The 20,310-nt window shown below is 43.5% G+C and overlaps 1 protein-coding gene across 1 annotated transcript in view; it reads left to right on the top strand.

The window, feature by feature from the left end:
* The window catches only part of CUNH1orf21 (chromosome unknown C1orf21 homolog), a 209,743-nt gene that overhangs the window by 166,816 nt on the left and 22,617 nt on the right, over positions 1–20,310 (top strand). The window contains exons 3-4 of the mRNA XM_006143868.3: positions 568–644; positions 12,950–13,010. Of these exons, the coding sequence (XP_006143930.1) occupies positions 568–644; positions 12,950–13,010 (138 nt within the window). The remainder of the gene's footprint in view (positions 1–567; positions 645–12,949; positions 13,011–20,310) is intronic.

The raw sequence follows: 20,310 nt of genomic DNA, 5'->3' as shown, positions 1-20,310 counted from the left end.
TCACAGCCGAAGGAGTGCTTCTTGAATACAGGCTAGTATTGAATGTTCTTCATTCAGTCCAATCCCATCCCAGTATTTGTTGTGGATTGAGAATCTTACTTGATTTCAGTCATGTTCTTGTCCCTGTCACAGCTAGGACCTTATGCAAACTTTGTGTCTCAGAACTGTAGTTGTCTTTTACAAATAAAATGCACTTAAATCACTTAACCTGGACAAGTAGACAATGGCTTAATTGTACTGCTGCCGTTCTTTTTGACGCTAAAACCTCTGTTCTTTGATTCTCTTGCTCTTAGAATGGAAGAATTAAATATTAGTTGCACATTGTTTTCTCAACATTGTTTTCTCATCGCGTTAGACAGCCAGTTCCTCTTTCGTACGTGTGTTCCCTGTTTACAGCGTTTGGCAGGTCCCACGTGTTCCGTGGAGCTTTGCAGGGACTTTCGTCCTTGTCAAGTAGCCAGCTATGGCACAGGGTCCCACAACTAACATTGCTGTGATAGAAACCCATGCTATTATTTAACTGCAGAGTCTGACCTTCTTGTATATATGTGTGCTTATGTGTTTCAGGAAAAAAGTGCCAGCTCAAATGTAAGACTTAAAACTAATAAAGAGATTCCGGGATTAGTTCATCAACCCAGAGCAAAGTAAGTTCTAGTTCTTGTCTTCCTTAGTTTGTTTATAAAACTAAAAATGTTTCAAAGCAGATTTCATTTTGCCTACCAAGCAATCAAGATTTACTGTTATATAAAGCTTTAGTCATTGAGACACTGAAGTTTGGTGTAATGGAACGTAACAGAGTCCCCAAACAGACCCACAGTCCAGAACGAAGCTGACATCACAGGCCAGTGAGAAGAAAGTGAAAGGGAATATATATATGATTGTGGAATGAAGAATTTAGAATAAGACACAAAAGATGCAAATCTTAAGGATGAAAATCATTCATTAATAAGACTGCATTAGAATTAAGAACTCCATCAAAATATTCCATAGGGGAGTGAAAGTACACAAGATGGGAGAAGATAAATTATGGCTTATATAATTGACAGTAATCAGGTTTATAGACTATGTAAAATAATTCTACAAATCAGAAAAGGCATAGAAGAAAAACAGGCTAAAGACATGAACAACCATTTGACTGAAGAGGAAACATGAATGACTGATATACATGAAACAAATGCCACCAAATTGGTAAAACTTTTGAAATCTCCCCAGACAAAAGTTCACCCAGGATATGCAGCATCAGACACTGCCGGTCCCTGATGGTAGGACTCTAAACTGGCACGGTTACTTTGGAAAACAGTTTGTATAATCTGCAGATGTGAGCCGAGGCTTACCGTATCTGCCCCACGCCCAACTCCAAGCACGCCGTTCCCAGGTATGTAGCCTGGAGGAACTCCTGTAACGTTCGTGCTAGGAGACATATTTTGAAATGCTTACGACAACATTGTTCAAATGAATTATTGGCCTTGAGGTAAAATCCAAATGCCCATCAAATATAATGGTGGAGCCTGAAGATGGCACAGCAGTGAAACACAGCACTCTGAGATACTAACCCATGTGGGAAGGTTCCACGTTCTCATCTTGACAACTTTTTTTTTTTTTTTTTTGAAGAGGTTTTTGCTATAGGGTGCGTGTGCTCACCAGAAAGACAAAGAGACAGAGAGACAGAAAGCAAGAAATTAGCCTTCGGGGGGATGGCCATGCCACAATCCCTTTTCCTCCATTCTCCTCTCAGGATCTTGGGCACACATGCACACGCGCCCGGCGTGAGTTTAAGCCACCAGGTTCGGTTCTCGAACCACAGTCGACTACGTGGGAGTCCAGTGACATAACCATTACGCTAACTGCTGGTCCCACATCTGGAAAGCTTTCTGAGTGTGCCAGGCACAGGTGTGCTCATCATCCAGGGCTGGCTGAAGCTGGAGTCGATCAGAACATCAAGACCCTATTGGGGCTATTATTTCTCTTTGTTTCTCTCTTGGTCTCTCTCTCTCTTTGTCTCTCCTCTTCATGGAAGAAGTAAATTTTTTTAAAATTTAAAAAGAAAAATATGGGTAGCAAAGTTGGCATATTTCCATGATGAGAATACTACACGTTGGTGAAAATGAATGATTTATAGCTACGAGTATCAATATGAAGGAATCACATAAGCATAAATCAAGGTAATTAGCAGCAATGTGCCTATGTGTAGATTCATTCATATAAAGTACAAAGACAAGCAGAATTAAGCAATATATTGTATATACATATGTGATAAAACAATACCATGTATTTCACAATTTAAATGTTAAAAAGAAAAATATAAAAAAATTGTTTTTTAATCTGTAACTTTAAAAATTCTATCAGAGAGAAAGTAGGAGCAACAGGGAAACCCTGCAATCCCAGAGAGAGAAAGACCAACAGGCAGGTCCAAGTCAAGCTGCTCGGCTTGAGCTCATCAGCAGGGCCCCAGCCCAGCCTGCTGTGGGGGAGGAGGGGCTCTCTGGCCTTCAAGAACAAATGACCTGGTTCCTGCAATCCAAGAGAAAGCAGGGGCAACAGGGAGACCCTGCAATCCCAGAGACGGAAGACAGGAGATGTTACCCCATGTGTGCTGATGCCATCTTGCCCCTCACCCATCCAGGACCAACAGACAGGCAAGCCTGCTCTCCAGGGCTCCCCAGCCTGCAGCACAAGCGCACCAGGTGAACTGGTCTATCACCTTAGATCTTACCTGTCAGCGAAACCTCCATCCACACTGGGAGTAGCTAGGTTTGAGCACTCAGAACCAAACACCTGAATTCAGGAGATTGGAGAAATTCATTACCCGTAACTCCCTTAGCAGTAAATGGAGAGAGACTTCCCTCTGAAAACCTGAACCCAAAGCTCCTACTGTGGGTTCCGCACTCTCACCCACAGTAGAGGATGGATATTGGCACAGAGCTTACGCATATCAAAGAGAAGTACAGGAGCACACAGCTATAGAAGCATACTCCAAAGAAGTAGGAAGGAGTGAGTGTCTCACCAGATGACTAAAAACCAAAGCAGACCTCCAAGAAACAGGAGAAAATCAGGAAATACCTCCTCCCTAAAGGATCATAACTCACAGAAATGTAAGAAAAAGAATTCAGAATATTCATTGTAACAATACTCAGTGAGACGCAAGAGAAAACAGAACCAATTCCAGGAGATGAGAAAATCTTCCATGACTTGAAGGAGGAACTCTATAAAGAGACACACTGAAAAAAAAAAAATCAAAAAGAATTTCTGGAGATAAAGAATATGATGCAGGAAATCAAAACCTCCCTCAAAGGTATCAGCGGCAAATTAGACCATACGGAAGAATCTCCAACCTTGAAGACAAAACCTCTGATTTAAACCAAGCAACTGAAAAGAATAAAAAATAGCCAATAAAAATAAGGATAACATATGAGAAATATTAGAAACCATTAAGCTGCCAAATATTCATATAACAGGTATTCTGGAAGGTGAAGAGACAAAGTCATAGAAAACATCTTTCATAACATTCTACTTGAAAACTTTCCAAATTTAGAGAGGCATGCAGACATTTAAATCCAGGACATACAAAGGACACCAAAGAGATATAACATAAGAAACCCGTCTCCAAGGCATCTCATAGCCAAATTGGTAAAAATCAAAAACAAAATTCTAAAACTGGCAAGAGAGAAACACCAAATTACTGAGAAGGGTTACCTTGTTAGACTAATATTGGATCTCTCAGCTGAAACGATGCAGGCAAAGAAAGAATGGCAAGAGTACTCTACCCAGCAAGATTATCATTCAAATGGGCAGGAAAAATAAAATCATTCCCAGATAAACAAATGCTGAAAGAACTCACCAAAGCAAAACCAGCTCTTCAGGAAGTACTCAAGGGATTAATATACCAGGAAAGCTAAAGGGAGGTAAATAGAAGAGAACACAAAACAACTAGGAAAAAAGGGTAAGTCCACACACAGTGATCATAACGTTGAATGTCAGGACTAAATTCAGATTCAACTAGTTTACACACAAGCAAGTTTAAATACAACCCATCCATTTGATAAATATTTCTCACCACAGATTTCAATTTATATATTTATTTTAATCATTACTCATTGTATAAAACTAGATAATAGAGGAAAAGTCCAAAATGTTACGGGTGAGTTTTTCTTTGGAGTTATTCTTTTTAAAGGGCTAAAGTGAAGAACTTTGTAAAGCCTATAAATCACCAAGTCACACTGGCTTTACCATGTCTTCACTTTTAAACATCTCTTTCCAAATTTGTTTTACTTCTGCTTTCTTAAGGACTTATTTCTTCATGCACAGTATAGTACTATGGTCTTGTAAGAACTCACAGGGTTTGAAGGGACCAGCAGTTAATGTAATGGCTATGTCGACCGTGGTTCGCATCCCGGACCCTGTGGCTTAGAACTCATGCCGGGCGCGTGTGCGTGCGTGCCCAAGATCCCGAGAGGAGAATGGAGGAGAAGGGATTGCAGCGTGACCATCCCCCCTGGGGGGTGATTTCTCGCTTTCTGTCTCTCTGTCTCTCTCTGTCTGTCCAGCAAGTGCATGCACCCTATAGTGAAAACCTCTCCAAAAAAAAAAAAAAAAAGAACTCACAGGGTTTGAGTAAAGATAGTCTTTTTCTTTCTCTTCCTTTTGAGTTATTGTTATGTACAATTTTACCTAGCTCTAGATGAACCAATGATTGATATACACAACTTTTTTTCAGATTATAAACTCTTATCTCCCATAGTGCTGTACATGGAAATTACAAATTCTTCCTTGATTGGTTATGTTATGGTTATCTTTGTTAATTTATGAGGTTGTTTTTGCCTGATCTTTTTAAAAGAGATTTTTGCTATATGGCACATGCACTCACCAGAGAGAGGAAAAGTGAGAAATCACCTACCAGAGGGCATGGCCTTGCTGCAATCCCTTCTCTTCCATTCTCCTCTCAGGATTTGGGGCACACATGCCCGGCGTGAGTTTTAAGTCTCCCTGTTCAGGATTCAAACTGCAGTCCAGTGATGTAACCATTACCCCATCCACTGGTCCCTGTTTTTGCCTGATTTTTAATCAATACATTGTTCTTTAGAACTCTCTCTAATAGTAAAGAACATCATAAGCCATTCAGTGCATACTTGCAGAATAACCACTGGAGTGGGTTTCGCGTGTTCACAGTGTGATACAATGTCAAATGTTGAAGGCAGTGAACATGTCTATATCCTCGATTTGTTTATTACACCCCATATCCATGCTTTTAAAGACCATTCGGTACCCTACAAAGATGTGTAAAGATTATATGTAAATCATAAATTACAATGCATATTTAAGAGAAAAAGGAAAAAAACTGTCACGTGAGGATGTAGCACCTAGTGAATTTCCTCTTATAAAAGGTTCTTGAAAATATGATTGTCGATTACCATCAGATGAGCATCTATAAATGTGTTCATTTTGTCTGTTTGTTTTGCTTTATTCGGGGTAGAACACATTCATGTGAGCATGGGTGGGGCACCCTCCATAGGCTCTATTCATGCCATCAGCCCTCCTCCAGTCCTCCAGCCCATCAGACCCTGGGTGCTTGCATGTGTGCCCTGTGTGTTTTTCAAGCTCACCAGACCTGGAATTGGAACCCTAGTTGCCATCTTTTGTTTGTTTGTTTGCTCTGGGGTACATGTACATGCCAGAGAGAGACAGAGAGAGAGGGAAAGTGAGAAATCAGCCCCACAGAGTAGATGACCATGCTGCAATCCCTTCCCCTCCAGCCTCCTCTAGGGATTTTGGGCATGCACATACACTCATCCCGCCAGGTCCAGGACTCAAATCACACAGTTGGCCATGTGGGATTCAGTAGCCTTAACCTCCACACCACCTGCTGGCCTGCAGTTGCTATCTCTGGAGAAGTGCAATCCCACTGCACCACAGAGATAGCCCCATAAATATTTTATTTAAAAAGTGAATGCATTAAAAAGAATGAGTATTTTTCTAGATTAGTCTGGTAGTGACACTACTGGTAGAATGTACTTTGTGTGACTTTAAAGAGATCTCCTTTCTTCAAAGAGGCACTGTTTTCCCAGATGTTACAAATCACCGTTGTGTTATTCCACCTGAATACAGAACAATTCCCAGAGTACCAGTGACCTTTGACAGTCACCCCTTTACCCCAAAATATATTTGGCTGTTACACGGTGACCCCATAAATCAAAATCATAAGCAGAAGACCTTGTGTTATCGCTGTTTCTTACCAGAAAATTGAGATAAAAGTAAAGTAGTTCACCATCATTTGAACCTGGCTCAGAGTCTGTGCATTGCTGGAGCCAGGGCCACTGTGGTGTGGCTGTGAGGACACTGAGGCGTGATGAAAGAGCTCAGCGATTTAATTTTTACCTTGAAAGAAAACCGAATGTTTCCCAGTCCACTCATCATGTACGATGTTAGTGTGCTGCAACGATTTGTTCACCCTTAGGCACAGGTTTTGCTGTAACCACAGCCTCCTAGTCCACTTCATTGCTAATCACTTTGATCCACTTTTTCTGCCTTTGGGGAAAAACAGATACCCAGTAGCACAGCCAAATCACCTTTTTATCCAAGCTGTCTGAAATATGCTATTTTTTACGCACTTCCCTTATCTCTCAGTTCCAAGGAGAGATTGGATAGAGGAGAGTGTTTCTCTTACAGACACGGCTTGTTTTAACTTTGACACCTGAGACAGCACACTTCTCAGACTGGCGTGTGCTGAGTGACCCTTTCAGAGAAGTTCCTTAAATTGACTCATTTGTTTACATTAAACTGATGAAGAAAAGCTTTTGTTTTCTACAGGCGCATGCACCTGTGTGTATGTGGGCCCTGGGGTGGGCCTGGTGGTCTTCAGCTGTGACAGAACATTGGGTGCCTGTAACTCAATGAAGAAATCTTTCTGCGCCCAGCCATGGCAGTGTACACCGGACACTGCTGCTCGGCAAACTGAGATCACGTGAGAGGTCCAGGTTAGATTCCTAGCCCCGCTAAAAGACATGCACAGTGGGGTGTGTACCTGCATCCCAGTTCCTTGTGGGTAGGACAAGAGGACCGTAAGTTTGTAGCCATGCGAGCACCATAGCAAGACCCTATCTGAAGGAGCCAGACATGGTGGCATTGCAACTGTGGCCCTGACTACTTGGGAGGCCAAAGCAGAAGGATCACAGCACTAAAGGCAAGCAAGTGGCATGGAGGTTAAGGCACTAGATCTCACATGGCCAATTCTACAGTTCAAGCTCCGGATCTTGCAGCTTGAAAAACAAACCAAGTGCATGCACACGTGTGCCCCAGATCCCAAGAGAATAGAGGAAACAGGATTGTGGTGTGACCATTCTCCCAGGGGCTGGTTTCTTGCTTCCCCCCTCTCTCTGTCTGTCTCTCTGGTGAGGACACACACCCTATGACAAAAAAAAAAAAAATCTAAAATAAATAAATAAAAGTAGGACTGAGTAAGCCTTGAAGGGTCAGGAGTGATGACTTCATATGAAGTTAAAAGGAGCAGAAATAAATAATTAGCTTTTGTAGGCATAGCAAGAGACACAGTGACACTATATGAAAGGCTAGTGAGGGTAGGACAGTTCCCCTAGGTTGACCCACACCTGGATGGGAGCTGACCTAGAGGGACTGGAGGTAGTTGGTAAACCCTGACTTCTGTTTTTCATTTTGGTTTCATGGGTGCTTACTATATTGTTTTCTTTTTTCCCTAAAGTTCATCTATTTATTTCTTCTGTGTGTATGTGAGAGAGAGAGAGACAGAGAAACAAGCACCCCCAACAGGTCCTCGTGCCACAGTCTACCCCATCCTCAGACAGTCCTGGATCACAGGCACACATACATACCCAGCCTGTTCAGGGAGGTCTCCGGACACAAATCCAGAACCTTCCCCTGTGGATCGCCTCGCAGAGCATTGCATTTTACCACTAAGCCACTGTCCAGCCCCAGATCCGTGCACTGGCTATCACAAACATGGGAGACACATTACAGAGCTGCTTCTCTTGAAGAACTCCCTACATGTCCCGCTAACGTGCGTAGGTATGGGTCCCAGCCAAACGTTGTTGTTTTCATGTTCTAATACCAATCAAAGAGTTAACAGAAATTAGTAACAATCATAGACCGTTAGCTCTAGAAGGGACCTGAGACCAGCCCACTGGTCTTTTGGATGAAGTCTGAGGCTCCAAGCCTAACGGCCTGTGCTGGCTCTGTGAAGGGTCTGAATCACACCAATTTAAAGAGAGAGCCCTCTGTGCTTCATTACTCGGTCTTCATTGCCCTTCTGTGATGTGCAAGGCACCGTATGCTACATAAAAATTCCAACCGGAAACTTTCCACGGGAAACACCAAATCCTAAAATTACCATTTTTAGGAGGTCTTTTGAAATGTCCTAAGCAAAGTATGAAGATGTGTACATATGGTTCTCTATATATTAAGATGAGTGTGCATGTGTGTGTTTCTGAAAGCCCTGCCCGTCTGGGACCTAGAGCTGTCCAGCAACCTCATCTGTTGAGAGCTTGACCAAGAACGGGAAGGACGCCCCTGCCAGGTACCGGAGAAGCCACACTAAGTGACAGGATATTCTTGCTCTGCACTCCCAGGAAAGCCCCAAGGGCTCACTTAGAGCCTGTGAGCACTAACTTTAGACACAGCTGTACCAGACATGGCCCTCCTGTTTCCAGGTGTGGACGGGGAGCAGCAGGTGAGAAGGACGCTGCAGGGGGACTGAAGGCACTCTGACCGGAACAGATGGAAAAGCTCAGAGCAGGCAAAGAGCAAAAGTACCGGAGCTCAAGTTCATTATGCCACAAGAGCCAACTCTATGTCTCATAGAGCTCTGAGAGATGGGACATGAACTCAGGGAGAATGGCCCCCGTCATTCAGCCAAAGTTAGGTAGTTTGTGTTAGGGCAGGCACTAAGAAACTAAGCAACTTAGAAAGATGTGTATCCAAAGGAGCTCCAATTTATTTATTTATTTAATGGTTTTTAAACAAATAAAATCATAAGGACCTGGAAAACTCAGCAAAATGGCCTGTCTGCCGAAGATTCTGGAATATATTCTCATCATTCCTGGCTCTGATCGGTCTTTCAAACCTACAGTAAGGGAGAGTCCATTCCCCAAATGGAACATGTACTTTATCTGAATGATCTTAGCAAGGATGGAAAAATTACTGAAGTTTGTGAAGCACTTTGTAAATTAAAAGTTGATTAATGTTATCAGGTATTTGCACAGTTTTCTTTTCATATTAGAACTGGTGTTTTTGTGCTCATGGGTATTTTTTCCTCTCCTTTTAAAACAAATTCAGATTAATTTTACATTTTCCATAAAGTCCCCCATTGTGACATATACAATATATTTTTCTTCCATAGAGAATTTCACATTTTTCCACCTGTCAAATATTTCCCTCTTTTTTACCTCACACCCACTCTGCCATCTACTCTCTACCAACCACTCTCCCTGCTTATAGCCTCTAGCGTCCATACCCTTCCTATCTACCATCACATTGTCAGATCACTCAACCTCTGCCAGAAAGTGCAGACACTCAGTACAAATTCAGTGGGGATATACAATGTGTGTCTTTCAAAGTCTTTCTCGCTTTGTTCAACATTAAGTCTTCTATATTCATCCACTTTGAGTCAAGGATCTCATTATTTCTTATAGTTGAGTAATATTTCATGTATATGCCATAGTTTTTCAACCCAGTCATCAGTTTTTTGACACTTAGGTTGGTTCCATGTTTTAGCAATTGTGAACAATGCTGCAGTAAACATGGATGCAAAAGTGTCTTTTGAATTGAGCATTTCCCTAGCTTTTGGGTAAATACCAAAGAGTGGGATTATGGGTCATATGGTAGTTCTATTTGTAGGTTTTTAAGGAACCTCCATATTGTTTTCCACAGAGGTTGTACTAATTTACATTCCCACCAACAATGTAAGAGGGTTCCCTTTCACCGAAGCCTAAACAACACTTGTCATTTTTTTTCCAACCCTAGCCATTCTTTTTTTCTTTATTTTAGAGACATTTTTGTTATAGGGCACGTGTGCTCACCAAAGAAAGAGAAAGCAAGAAATCACCCCCCAAGTGGGAATGACCATGTGATAGCCCCTTCTCTTCTATTCTCTTGAGATTTGGGGCATGCCCAGCATGAGTTTTAAGTTACTGGATCTGGGACTCAAACTACAGCTGACTGTGTGGGAGTCCAACAATATAACCATTTCGCCATCTACTGGTCCCTAATTCTAGCCATTCTAACTGGGGTTAAATGGTATTTCATTGGAGTTTAATTTCCATTTCTCTTATGACAAGACTTGGAACAGGTTTTCATATGCATTTGGGCATATTGGTCTTTTTTGTAAAGTTGTTTATTCAATTTGTTTGACCATTTTTTAATTGGCTTATTTATTTTTGTACGGGCAAGCTGTTTAAGTTTCCTATATATTCTGAATATCAATCCCTTGTCTAAAGAATAATTTGCAAATATTTTCTCCCTTTCCTAGGATTTTATTTTCACTCTAATTATCGTTTCCTTTGCTGTGAGGAAAGTTTTTAGCTTAATGTAATCCCCATTTGTCTATTTTAGAGATTATTGTCTGTGCTTTAGGGGTCTTATTTGAGAAATCTGTGCCTACTCCAATGTTTTCAAAAGCTTCCCCTACATTTTCTACTAGTAGTTTCATAGTTTGAGGCTTCATATTTAAATCTTTGATCCATTTCGAGTTCATTCTTGTTAATAGTGAGAGATAAGGGTTGGTCCAGTTTCATTTTCCTGCAGATGGATATCCGGTTCTTCCAGCACCATTTGCTGAAAAGACTTCTTTTCTCCACTGCATTGTCTTGTATCCTTTGTCAAAGATCAATTGACTGTATTATTTGGAGTTTATTTCTGAAATCTCTAATCTGTTCCATTGGTCTACATGTCTATTTTTATGCTAGTACCTTGCTGTTTTGATTATCATTGCTTTGTAAAATATTTTGAAGTCAGGTAGTGAAATATCTCCAGTTTTTTTGTTTTTGCACAATATTGCCTTGGTGATATAGTCTTTAATGATTCCTGAAAATTTTATTATTTTATTTTTGTTTCTGTGTAGAATGTCACAAGCAATTGATTTGGAATCAAATTGAATTTGTAAATGAATTTGGGTAGAATTGACATTTTGATTATATTGATTCTTCCAATCTAAGAACACAGGATGTCCTTCCCTTTTTTTGTATCGTAATTTCTTTTTTTTCAGTTTTTATAGTCTTCCTTGTACAGGTCTTTCACCTCTTCAGTTAGGTTTATTCCTAGGGATTTTACTTGTTTTATAGCTACGGTGAATGGGACGGCTTTCTTCAATTCTGTCTTCGTATATTCACTATTGATAAAAATACTATCAATTTTTTATATTGACTTTGTATCCTGCTACTTTACTGAATTCATTTATCACTTCTAGGCTTTTTTTTTTTCTTCATGGATTCCTTTGTATTTTCTGTGTTTATAATCCTGTCACCTGCAAAAAGAGACTGTTTAGCTTCTTTTCCTATCTGAAAGCCTTTTGTTTTGTTGTCTTGTCTGATTGTGTTGGCTAGGACTTTTGGCCCTACATTGAAAAGGAGCGAAGAAAGTGGGCAGCCTGTGTGCTCATGGATTTTAAATCTTGGTTTTATACAGAGGGAAGAAACCCCCTCTGTCTGTTACAGGAGGCCTGACGGATGGGTCACTTGTGCCACTCCTTGTGGCCCCTAATCCTTGAGGTGTCATGCCAAGGGATACATGGGTTGGGCCTTTCTCCACGTTTGGGCTCAAAAGCAAGAAACTATTCCAGAGCCCACTCTTCACTCCTCAGTAGACACAACAAAGGGTCACTCACAGTAACTGAAAGAAACTGTCTTCCCCGCATCCTTAGCCTCCTCAGAACACCCTCCACTATTTTCTAGGTAGAACGACTGTCATTAAGATCACACCCCCATGTCTTTCCCGTCTGTGTCCTTCTCTGTTCTTCTTACTCTCTGTGTTCTGTTTATACCAACCATGTCAACATCTCACTAAGCAGGTTGTCAACTAGGATGGGCCAGCTGGTGGCACAGCAGTGTACAACAGGACCCACGCGGGGCAGGTCCTGAGATCATGTCCTGGTACCTCTCTACACGCAGGGTGCGTGTGTGCCTATGATCCAGGTTAGCAGACACTGGGGTGGATCACAGTGTAAAGAACCTGTTTGCAAGAATGCCCGTCTCCCTCTGTCCCTTTCTGTCTGTCTGTCTGTCTGCTGGAAGAAATAAATAAATAAACCTTTAAAAGTAAATAATAAAAGGGATTTTTTTTTAATGGCATAGGACAAGCAAACACACAGGGCAAGTGCTAGACAGACATGCTGCCTGACTCGCTCCCTCATTGCAGTGGAATTTCAGCTCCAAAGAGGAGCATTTGTGGTCACCAAGCAGAAAGAGTTCGGGGGCAACGTCACACCACCTGTGCGTTCTCAGAGCATTTGCCGCCAGCTCACACCTATTCAGTCTGGTGAATAGTGAGATGCTGATAACCTTTGCGAAGTTGCATTCCAGTGTAATAACAAGGATGCATTTCTATTTATGTTACACACAGGGTTGAAATAGGCCAACTGCTGCTTATCCATGATGTTTTTTTTTTTAATTACAAATGTGTATCTAAAGAAAAAAATGGCACTCACCTCTCCATAACATTACAATAAATAATATCTGTACATTGAAAGGAAATTGTATTCCTTAAGTCCTAGGCTGGGATAGACGATTAGGGAACACATTGCAGGGTTACTGTAAGGACAGTTCTTCACTGTAATGACATTTACCCTTAATGTAACTTCAGAGTACTTCAGTGGAAAAGTCTGCCGTAAATCAATGTCCGCGCCAGATCTTAGGGACTCGGCAGTCTCTGCCTCAGGAAGCCAGGCATAAAAAGCATTGAGATCTGCACTTAACTATTCTTTGTGTTTCAGCATGCACATCTCCGAAAGCCAACAAGAATTCTTCAGAATGCTGGACGAAAAAATTGAAAAGGTAAGTAAAAGGAGTTACGTGTTTCAAGGGATATGTGTTAGTGGTTTCATAAGTTAGAGTAACAATATTCTTGTCTCTGTATCATGAAGCTGGGGTTTTTTAAAGGGGTTGGGTAGAGAGTTCAAACAAAATCCACATCCTTGGGGGGGAAGAAAGAGAGCGTGTGTGACAATGTTTGATGTGGAGCAGAGCTTCCCACCACCCTGGGATGCCCTCATTCAATGAACGGTACAAACTCAGGCAGAAGTTAACAAGCACTTTGCCTAGACGGAGCATTCTTATCACTGCGGGCTGTTTTGCACCTGATGTGTGGTAATCTCAGATGGCAGGAGCCCTTAGTACCAGCTAAGACCTGCTGAGCGTGTCCTGGGTCCAGCTGGGCTCTGAGTTCTTCACAAACATCTGTACCAGTTCACTCAGTGCTCACCTCAGGGCAATGGCTGTGAGACAGGTGTGATCTGCACTTACCAGACAAGGAAACTGAAGCTCGGGATGCTTGAGTAACTTACCCAGTTTGCAAGGCCTACAGTGGTCAGGTTGGGATTCCGGCCCAGGTCTGTCTGATGCCCAAGCAGAGGCTCTCAGTTGCTTCTCTAGTAGCACGTGGCTTTATGTTGGGAAGGTGTGAGGTGATCTGTGTGGAAATGGAGCCCACGGACTATGTGCTAACCCGCTAAGTCAAACATGGATTATGGTCATCATAAAGGGTTTACATGTTCACAGAGTTCAAATATACCACTGCTAAGGGGTGAATTTTAAGTGGTGAAGTTTAAAATCTTAGTATTCTCCTTTCTTTAGTCTAAAGAAGAGTAAAAATCCTAAATTCAAAACATATCACACTATAGTTAAGGCATCACGGGCCACTTTTATTTCAATGTCTTTTCAGTTCTCTCTTTTTTTTTTAATAGATTTTTGCTATAGGGTGCAAGTGTTCACCGGAGAGACAAGAGAGAGAGAAATTACCCCCCAGAGAGATGGCCATGCTACAATTCCTTCTCCTCCATTCTCATCTCAGGGTTTTGGGCACACATGCGCACATACCCGGCATGAGTTAAGCTGCTGGGTCTGGGACTTGAACCACAGTGAGCCATGTAGGAGTCCAACAATGTAACCATTATACAATCTGCTTGTCTCCAGTTCTAATTTTTATCTCTTGTGTACTGTTTGCAATCCTTATATCTGAACATTTCCTTACGAATTCCTAGCTATGAGATTTCTATCTGTATCACTCAGTGGAAGACAAGAAAGGAGGCCTGACATCTCTACTTCAGCAGCAGACCCCACTTTGAGGCAAACTCTCCTGAAAGAGTAATTGTGTGATCTTCTAATACACCATTGTAAGACAGGCAGTTATCACCACTGTGAAAATCCTAGATGAGTAATGAGCAGGAGGCCACGGCCCTGTGCTGGCCAGCAGGAGGCCACGTCATCATGCCGGCATGTGGGGGCCCATGGCACTGTGCTGGCCTGCAGTGTGGGAAGCCACTTCCCTGTGCTACATCTGAAGATGACTGAGAGACAGCTGTCAAGAGGGAAATTCCAAGGAGCCATGTAATTGTCGTTTGATTTACTTCTGCTATTCCTTTTGGGGAGTAAAACTACAGTGAAACAGCAGAAGTCACTCACTGATTTGCTTAAAGTTAGTTTATTTAGTTATTTCATGGGAGAGAGAAAAAAAGAGAGCCAGAGTCAGAGAGAGAGAGAGACAAGTAGCCCAGCAGGGCACTCGTGCTGCGCTCACCTCCCCCCGCCCACATCACAGGTATGCCCATGCCCACTGTGTGTGGGGAGGCCCAGGATGTGAACCCACGACCTTCCCCCATGGGTCCACCGCTGCGTCACCCTCTGGCCCCTACACCCCATTTGTTTTCACCTTACTAATTTTTACTGATCTCTAACCATTATTCTGTTGGATTCTACCTGACAATTCACAGATTCCTGGAGCCTTATTTGAAGTGTTGGCATTTGCCTAACTTTGCAGCTTTAAGAGAATGACAGCTTTCTGCAGAGCGAGGTAGTGACTCAAACTGTAGGCTTGAGGGACCAGCAGTTAGCGTAATGGATTTGTCACTGGACTCCCATGTAGTTGATCGCGGTTCGCATCTCAGACCTGGTGGCTTAAAACTCACATCGGGCACATGTGCGTGCCTGCCCAAGATCCTGAGAGGAGAATGGAGGAGAAGGGATTGTGGCATGGCCATCTCCCCTGGGGAGTGATTTCTTGTTTTCTGTCTCTGTCTGTCTGGCGAGCGCACACACCCTGTAGCAAAAAAAAAAAAAAAAAAAACTCTCAAAAATAAATAAATAAATAAACTATAGGTTTTCACCATATCTAGAGGAGAAAAAGGTATCTAGATTAGAAATTGGTCCTTGTAACTGGACCACTAGTTCTCAATCGAGTTCCACTGCATAGAACACACCAGAAATTTGTCATTGCCACCTCCACGAAAATTGATATTAGCAAAGTAAAAATCCCAAAGCACCTTACCGATGCTTACTTCAAGAAAAAGAAACTGCAGAAGCCCAGACACCAGGAAGGTGAGATCTTCGACACAGAGAAGGAGAAATACGAGATTTCAGAGCAGCGCAAGATTGATCAGAAAGCTGTGGATTCGCAAATTTTACCAAAAATCAAAGCTGTTCCTCAGCTCCAGGGCTACCTGTGATCCGTGTTTGCCCTTACAAATGGAGTTTATCCTCACAAATTGGTGTTCTAGATTTTTTTTGCCAAGAACCTAATTAAATATCTGATCATATATATATATATATAAAAGAAATTGGTCCATGATATACTTTCTGTCGATAGTACCAAATACACAAATACATGTAACTTCACATCTTAAGGTGATCTCACCACTATACATTTCAATTTACTTGTAAGAGGCAAAGAAAGAAAGAAAAGAAAAGTCGTGAATGTTGTAAGTATCTGCAGTAATAGATCTCTACAGGGCAAGCCATTGCTTTAGGATATGGAAGAGCCCAGCTGATGACCAAGGAGTCTCTCGCTCTCTCCCAGAGGCCGCTGAATGTTAAATAAAGAATGTGTCACCACAAGGCCACTTGTATCTCGATTGTTTTCTCATGCAAGGCTTCTTAAACTTATTTGGGCCTTGGGCACCTTTGTGAAATTTTCTAAAAGTTACAAAGACTCTTCCTATAAAAATGTACATAATAGCATATACATAAAAAGTGGCCGTATAATGTCAGGGTTTTAGAACTCCACAGAATAGTCCACCATCCCCAGAGAACCTGTGGGTTTCTTCCAGAGGCATTTACTGCTGCCGCCATTGAGCCTCACTGGCCACATTACCCACGTATACCTTTGATTTGGACAGGATTAGGAAGCCTAGTGCAGAGAACACCCACACAAATCCACTGTCCTTCTCTTCTCCCTTCCCTTCCTTCCTCTTCTCTTTAAAAACCAGTTCGTAGTTGGGAACCAGCAGTTAGCGTAATGGCTATGTCGCTGAACTCCCACGTAGTCGACCGCAATTCGCGTCCTGGACCCGGTGACTTAAAACTCACGCCGGGCGCATGTGCATGCGTGCCTAGGATCCCGAGAGGAGAATGGAGGAGAAGGGATTGCGGCGTGACCATCCCCCCTGGGGGGTGATTTCTCGCTTTCTATCTCTCTGTCTCTCTCTGTCTGTCTGGCAAGCGCACGCGCCCTATAGTGAAAACCTCTCCAAAAAAAAGAAAAAGAAAAAACCAGTTCGTAGTTCACAGCACACCTGCTGTAGCTCACGTATTCCTGTGTGATTTTGAGGCTTTGTCGACTGAAATCATTCAGTGTGACACTGGAGGAAATATCTGAGAAAGAGCACCAAAATCAACTACTTTTAAAAGATGTTTGTTCATCTAAACCTCCACATCTATTGAGCAGTCGTTTACACTTAGAAAATATTTGAGTTCCTGAAGTGGCCTGATTCCCTTGGCCCCAGAACCAATGTAGTTGCTGAAAAAGTTCATGATAGGGGGCCAGCAGGTGGCATGGGGGTTGAGGGGCTGGACTTCCACGGGACTGATCACAGTGTGAGTCCCAAACCTGGTGCGTTGCTTTCTCACTTTCTCTTTCTCTGTCTCTCCCTAGTGAGGGTACACACCCTATAGGAAATTTTAAAATAATAATAATGATAAATAAAATGAAATGAAGAATTCCTTAAATTAAAAAGAAAGAAAAATCTCATGATAAAGCATTTATCAATTTATTTCAAGGACTCTTTCTCTCTCTCTCTCTCTCTCTCTCTCTCTCTCTCTTTTCTCGATTTTTTTCCTAGAGAGCATATGTGCTCATCAGAGAGACAGAAGCAAGAAATCACCCTCAGGGGAGGGATGGCCACATCGCAATCCCTTCTCCATTATACTCCTGGAATTTTGGTCACACACACACATGCACCTGACATGAGTTTTAAGCCACTGGGTCTGAGACTCGAACCACGGTTAACCATGTGGGAGTCCAGAGACATAACCACTATGCCACCTGCTGCCCCAAGGACTCTTTCTGTTAATATTCCATCAGGTCAGTCTGGCCTGTTAGGAATCAGTGTGTCACAGATCAGAGGTATGTGCTTTCTTCCGGAAGGCAGAGTGACTTGGATGTGCCGTTGGGTTCTGTGTAAGAAGGACTCCTACAGGTGACCTCAGCAGCCATACAACCAACTGTAATCTCTGGCAGATGTGGCTCAGATGTCGTGTGACTTTCTGGCGTTAAGTTGTCTTCATCAGTTGGCACTGAAAACCCGGGGCCGTTGTATGAAATGCTAAAGGATGCTCCACGGCTGCCCCACGCGTGGCGTGTCCCTCCCACCTGGCAGGTTGTCGCTCTGAGTTGCGCCCGCAGCCTTCAGCACTGAGAGATGCTCTTGCTGCGGGAGCGTTGTGGAAGCGTCTGGGCTGCTGTTAGCCTTGCAGGAAGCGATTTCTTACTGCGGGGTGAAGTGCCCTGGCCTCGCCCTGGCTGACTACGGCACCCTCCTCTGTCCCTCCGCTCCCTGCGCTCCTGTGCCCTGCCTGCTCTCTCCTGAGTGTACCTTTCGTCACTGTCAGCCACATTGAGCTGTAATTTCGAAGAGCAAGGACACGGCCGTCTTAGCCTCTTGCACGACTTACGTATTAGCCGATGACGTCTTCATGGCCACGACGATGGTCCTGCTGTAGAACCATGGGCCACACGTGAGCAGGCGCTGTGCCCTCAGGATCCTCGCGTGCCCCTCCAGCCAAGAGCGAGGGGTGACGGAGTCGAGAAGAGTCTGGCACGAGCCAGAAAGAAAGGCAGCCTCTGCCCACATTCTCTTTTTCGGAGGGCTCGATTTTCAGACAGTTTTTGAGGCTTTCTCAGCTGGTTCTTCAAGAAGGAGGAAGAGGAGGAGAGTTGGGGTCCTGGTGCAGGGTGGGCGGAATGAGAGTGTGGCGTGGGGCACCCACGGCAAGTGGCGTCGAGTGGCCCCGCGCACAGTCTTGGCAAGTGAAGGCGAGCCAAGGACCTCTCAGGGCAGCGGGGACAGGGGTGTCGTGAGTGTCCTTCCTGCCTCTGCTCCCACGCAGCTGCTCCTCCCCTTCCTCTCCCTCAGCCCCCCATTTCCCTTCCTCCGTGAGCGTGAGCTGAGCGTGAGCGTTGCTCGCCCGCAGACAGCACCCAGCTGGAGATGGTGCCAACCTGGCGACGACTGCTGTGCTGAGACCAGCCGGGAGGGCTCAGCTTTGAACTGGCAGCTCCCTAAGAGCCCGTTTGTCGGATTCCCCAGAACCTAGCACAGGTTCAGGGACAGGACCCAGGCGAAGGCACTAGTTGAGTGAGTGGGACAGAAAACGCCCCTGGGCTGCGAACAGGCGAAGCATGCGGCAGGCAGAGCCGCAAGGGTAAGGCGTCCATGAGCAGGGCCTGGCGTGATAGAAAGTGCCTTTGGCAGCTTGGAGAGTGTTGTGGGCTCGTGGCAGGCGCCGTGCCAGACAGCGGGATTGGCCACGGCCCAGGGCAGGAGGAACTCGGTGAGAGAAAGAGCCTGTGCTTCGGGCCTGGGCCAAGCCTGAGGACTGGGTCTGGAGGGAGCTGTGCGGCCCCGGGCTAATTGCATAACAAACCCTCCGCTCTTCAGTTTAGTCATGTGGGCGGTGATGCTAAATCGTGGGAAATTAGAAAGATCATTTCCTTTTTAAAAATATTTTATTTCATTTCTGGCAAGTGCACGCGCCCTATAGCAAAAACCTCTCCCCCCAAAAAAATATGTTATTTCATTTTATTTATTATGGCTTATTATTATTTTTCAAATATTTATTTAATTCTATTTATTAGTAGTATTATTCATTTGACCAGAGAGAGACAGACAGAGAGAAAAAGGAAAAGTAAAAAGCAAGCCGCCCAGGTCTAGGACTCGAACTGCAGTCAGCCATGTGGGAACCCAGTACCCTTAACCACCATGCCACCCACCACCCCAAAAAGATAATTTTCTAAGCAGCTGGTGCAGTGGTTAAGACACTGGACTCCCATGTCATCAACAGCAGTTCAAGTCCCAGACCTGGTGGCTTGAAACTCACGATGGGCACGTGTATGTGTGTGTGTGTGTGTGCCCAAAATCCCAAGAGAAGAATGGAGAAAGGATTGCTGCATGGCCATCCCCCCGGAGGGGGTGATTTCTCACTTTCTGTCTCTCTGTCTCTCTCTCTGGTGAGCACATGCACTACATAGCAAAAATCTCTTGAAAAAAAAAAGAAGAAAAATATAGATTCTCTAGTAGGATGTTACATGTATAATTGTATGTGCTCTGAATTCGGTAGCTTTAATTTCGGTTGAAGTTGCCTGTGTCTAAAGCATCAAAGCTAAATACAGGAAGAGCTGGGGTTGTGGGACGATGGCAAACTGAACGTGTGGAACATATGAACTTGCTTAAGCAAGTGCCTCCTGGGGCAGAAATATCTCCCTAGAATTGGGCACTTTTCAGGGCATTGACTCGCCACCCTCCTCTGTGGTGTAAACGTGCAAGTCTTAGGTTCTCATGAACATTTATAGAGCCATTAAATAACCCATGCTAGCTTCTGGGCTGTGATTACAGAATGAGTCAGTGAATCAGGGCCATGGGTACAGTTGAATCCCTACGTATTTTCCTACTTGGAAGTTTCATTCTTTTTTAATTCTTGCAAGTTTTTTTTAAAACCTGCTTTAATAGGTTTTTTATTTTCTTTAGAGAGATTTTTGCTATAGGGTGCGTGCACTCACCAGAAAGACAGAGAGAGAGACAGAAAGCAAAAAATCACTCCCCGGGGGATGGCCACACCGCAATCCCTTCTCCTCCATTCTCCTCTC

Source organism: Tupaia chinensis, unplaced genomic scaffold (genome assembly GCF_000334495.1).
Source record: "Tupaia chinensis unplaced genomic scaffold, TupChi_1.0 Scaffold000112_1, whole genome shotgun sequence".
Classification (NCBI taxonomy): domain Eukaryota; kingdom Metazoa; phylum Chordata; class Mammalia; order Scandentia; family Tupaiidae; genus Tupaia; species Tupaia belangeri.
This window is presented reverse-complemented; position numbering and strand designations above follow the sequence as displayed.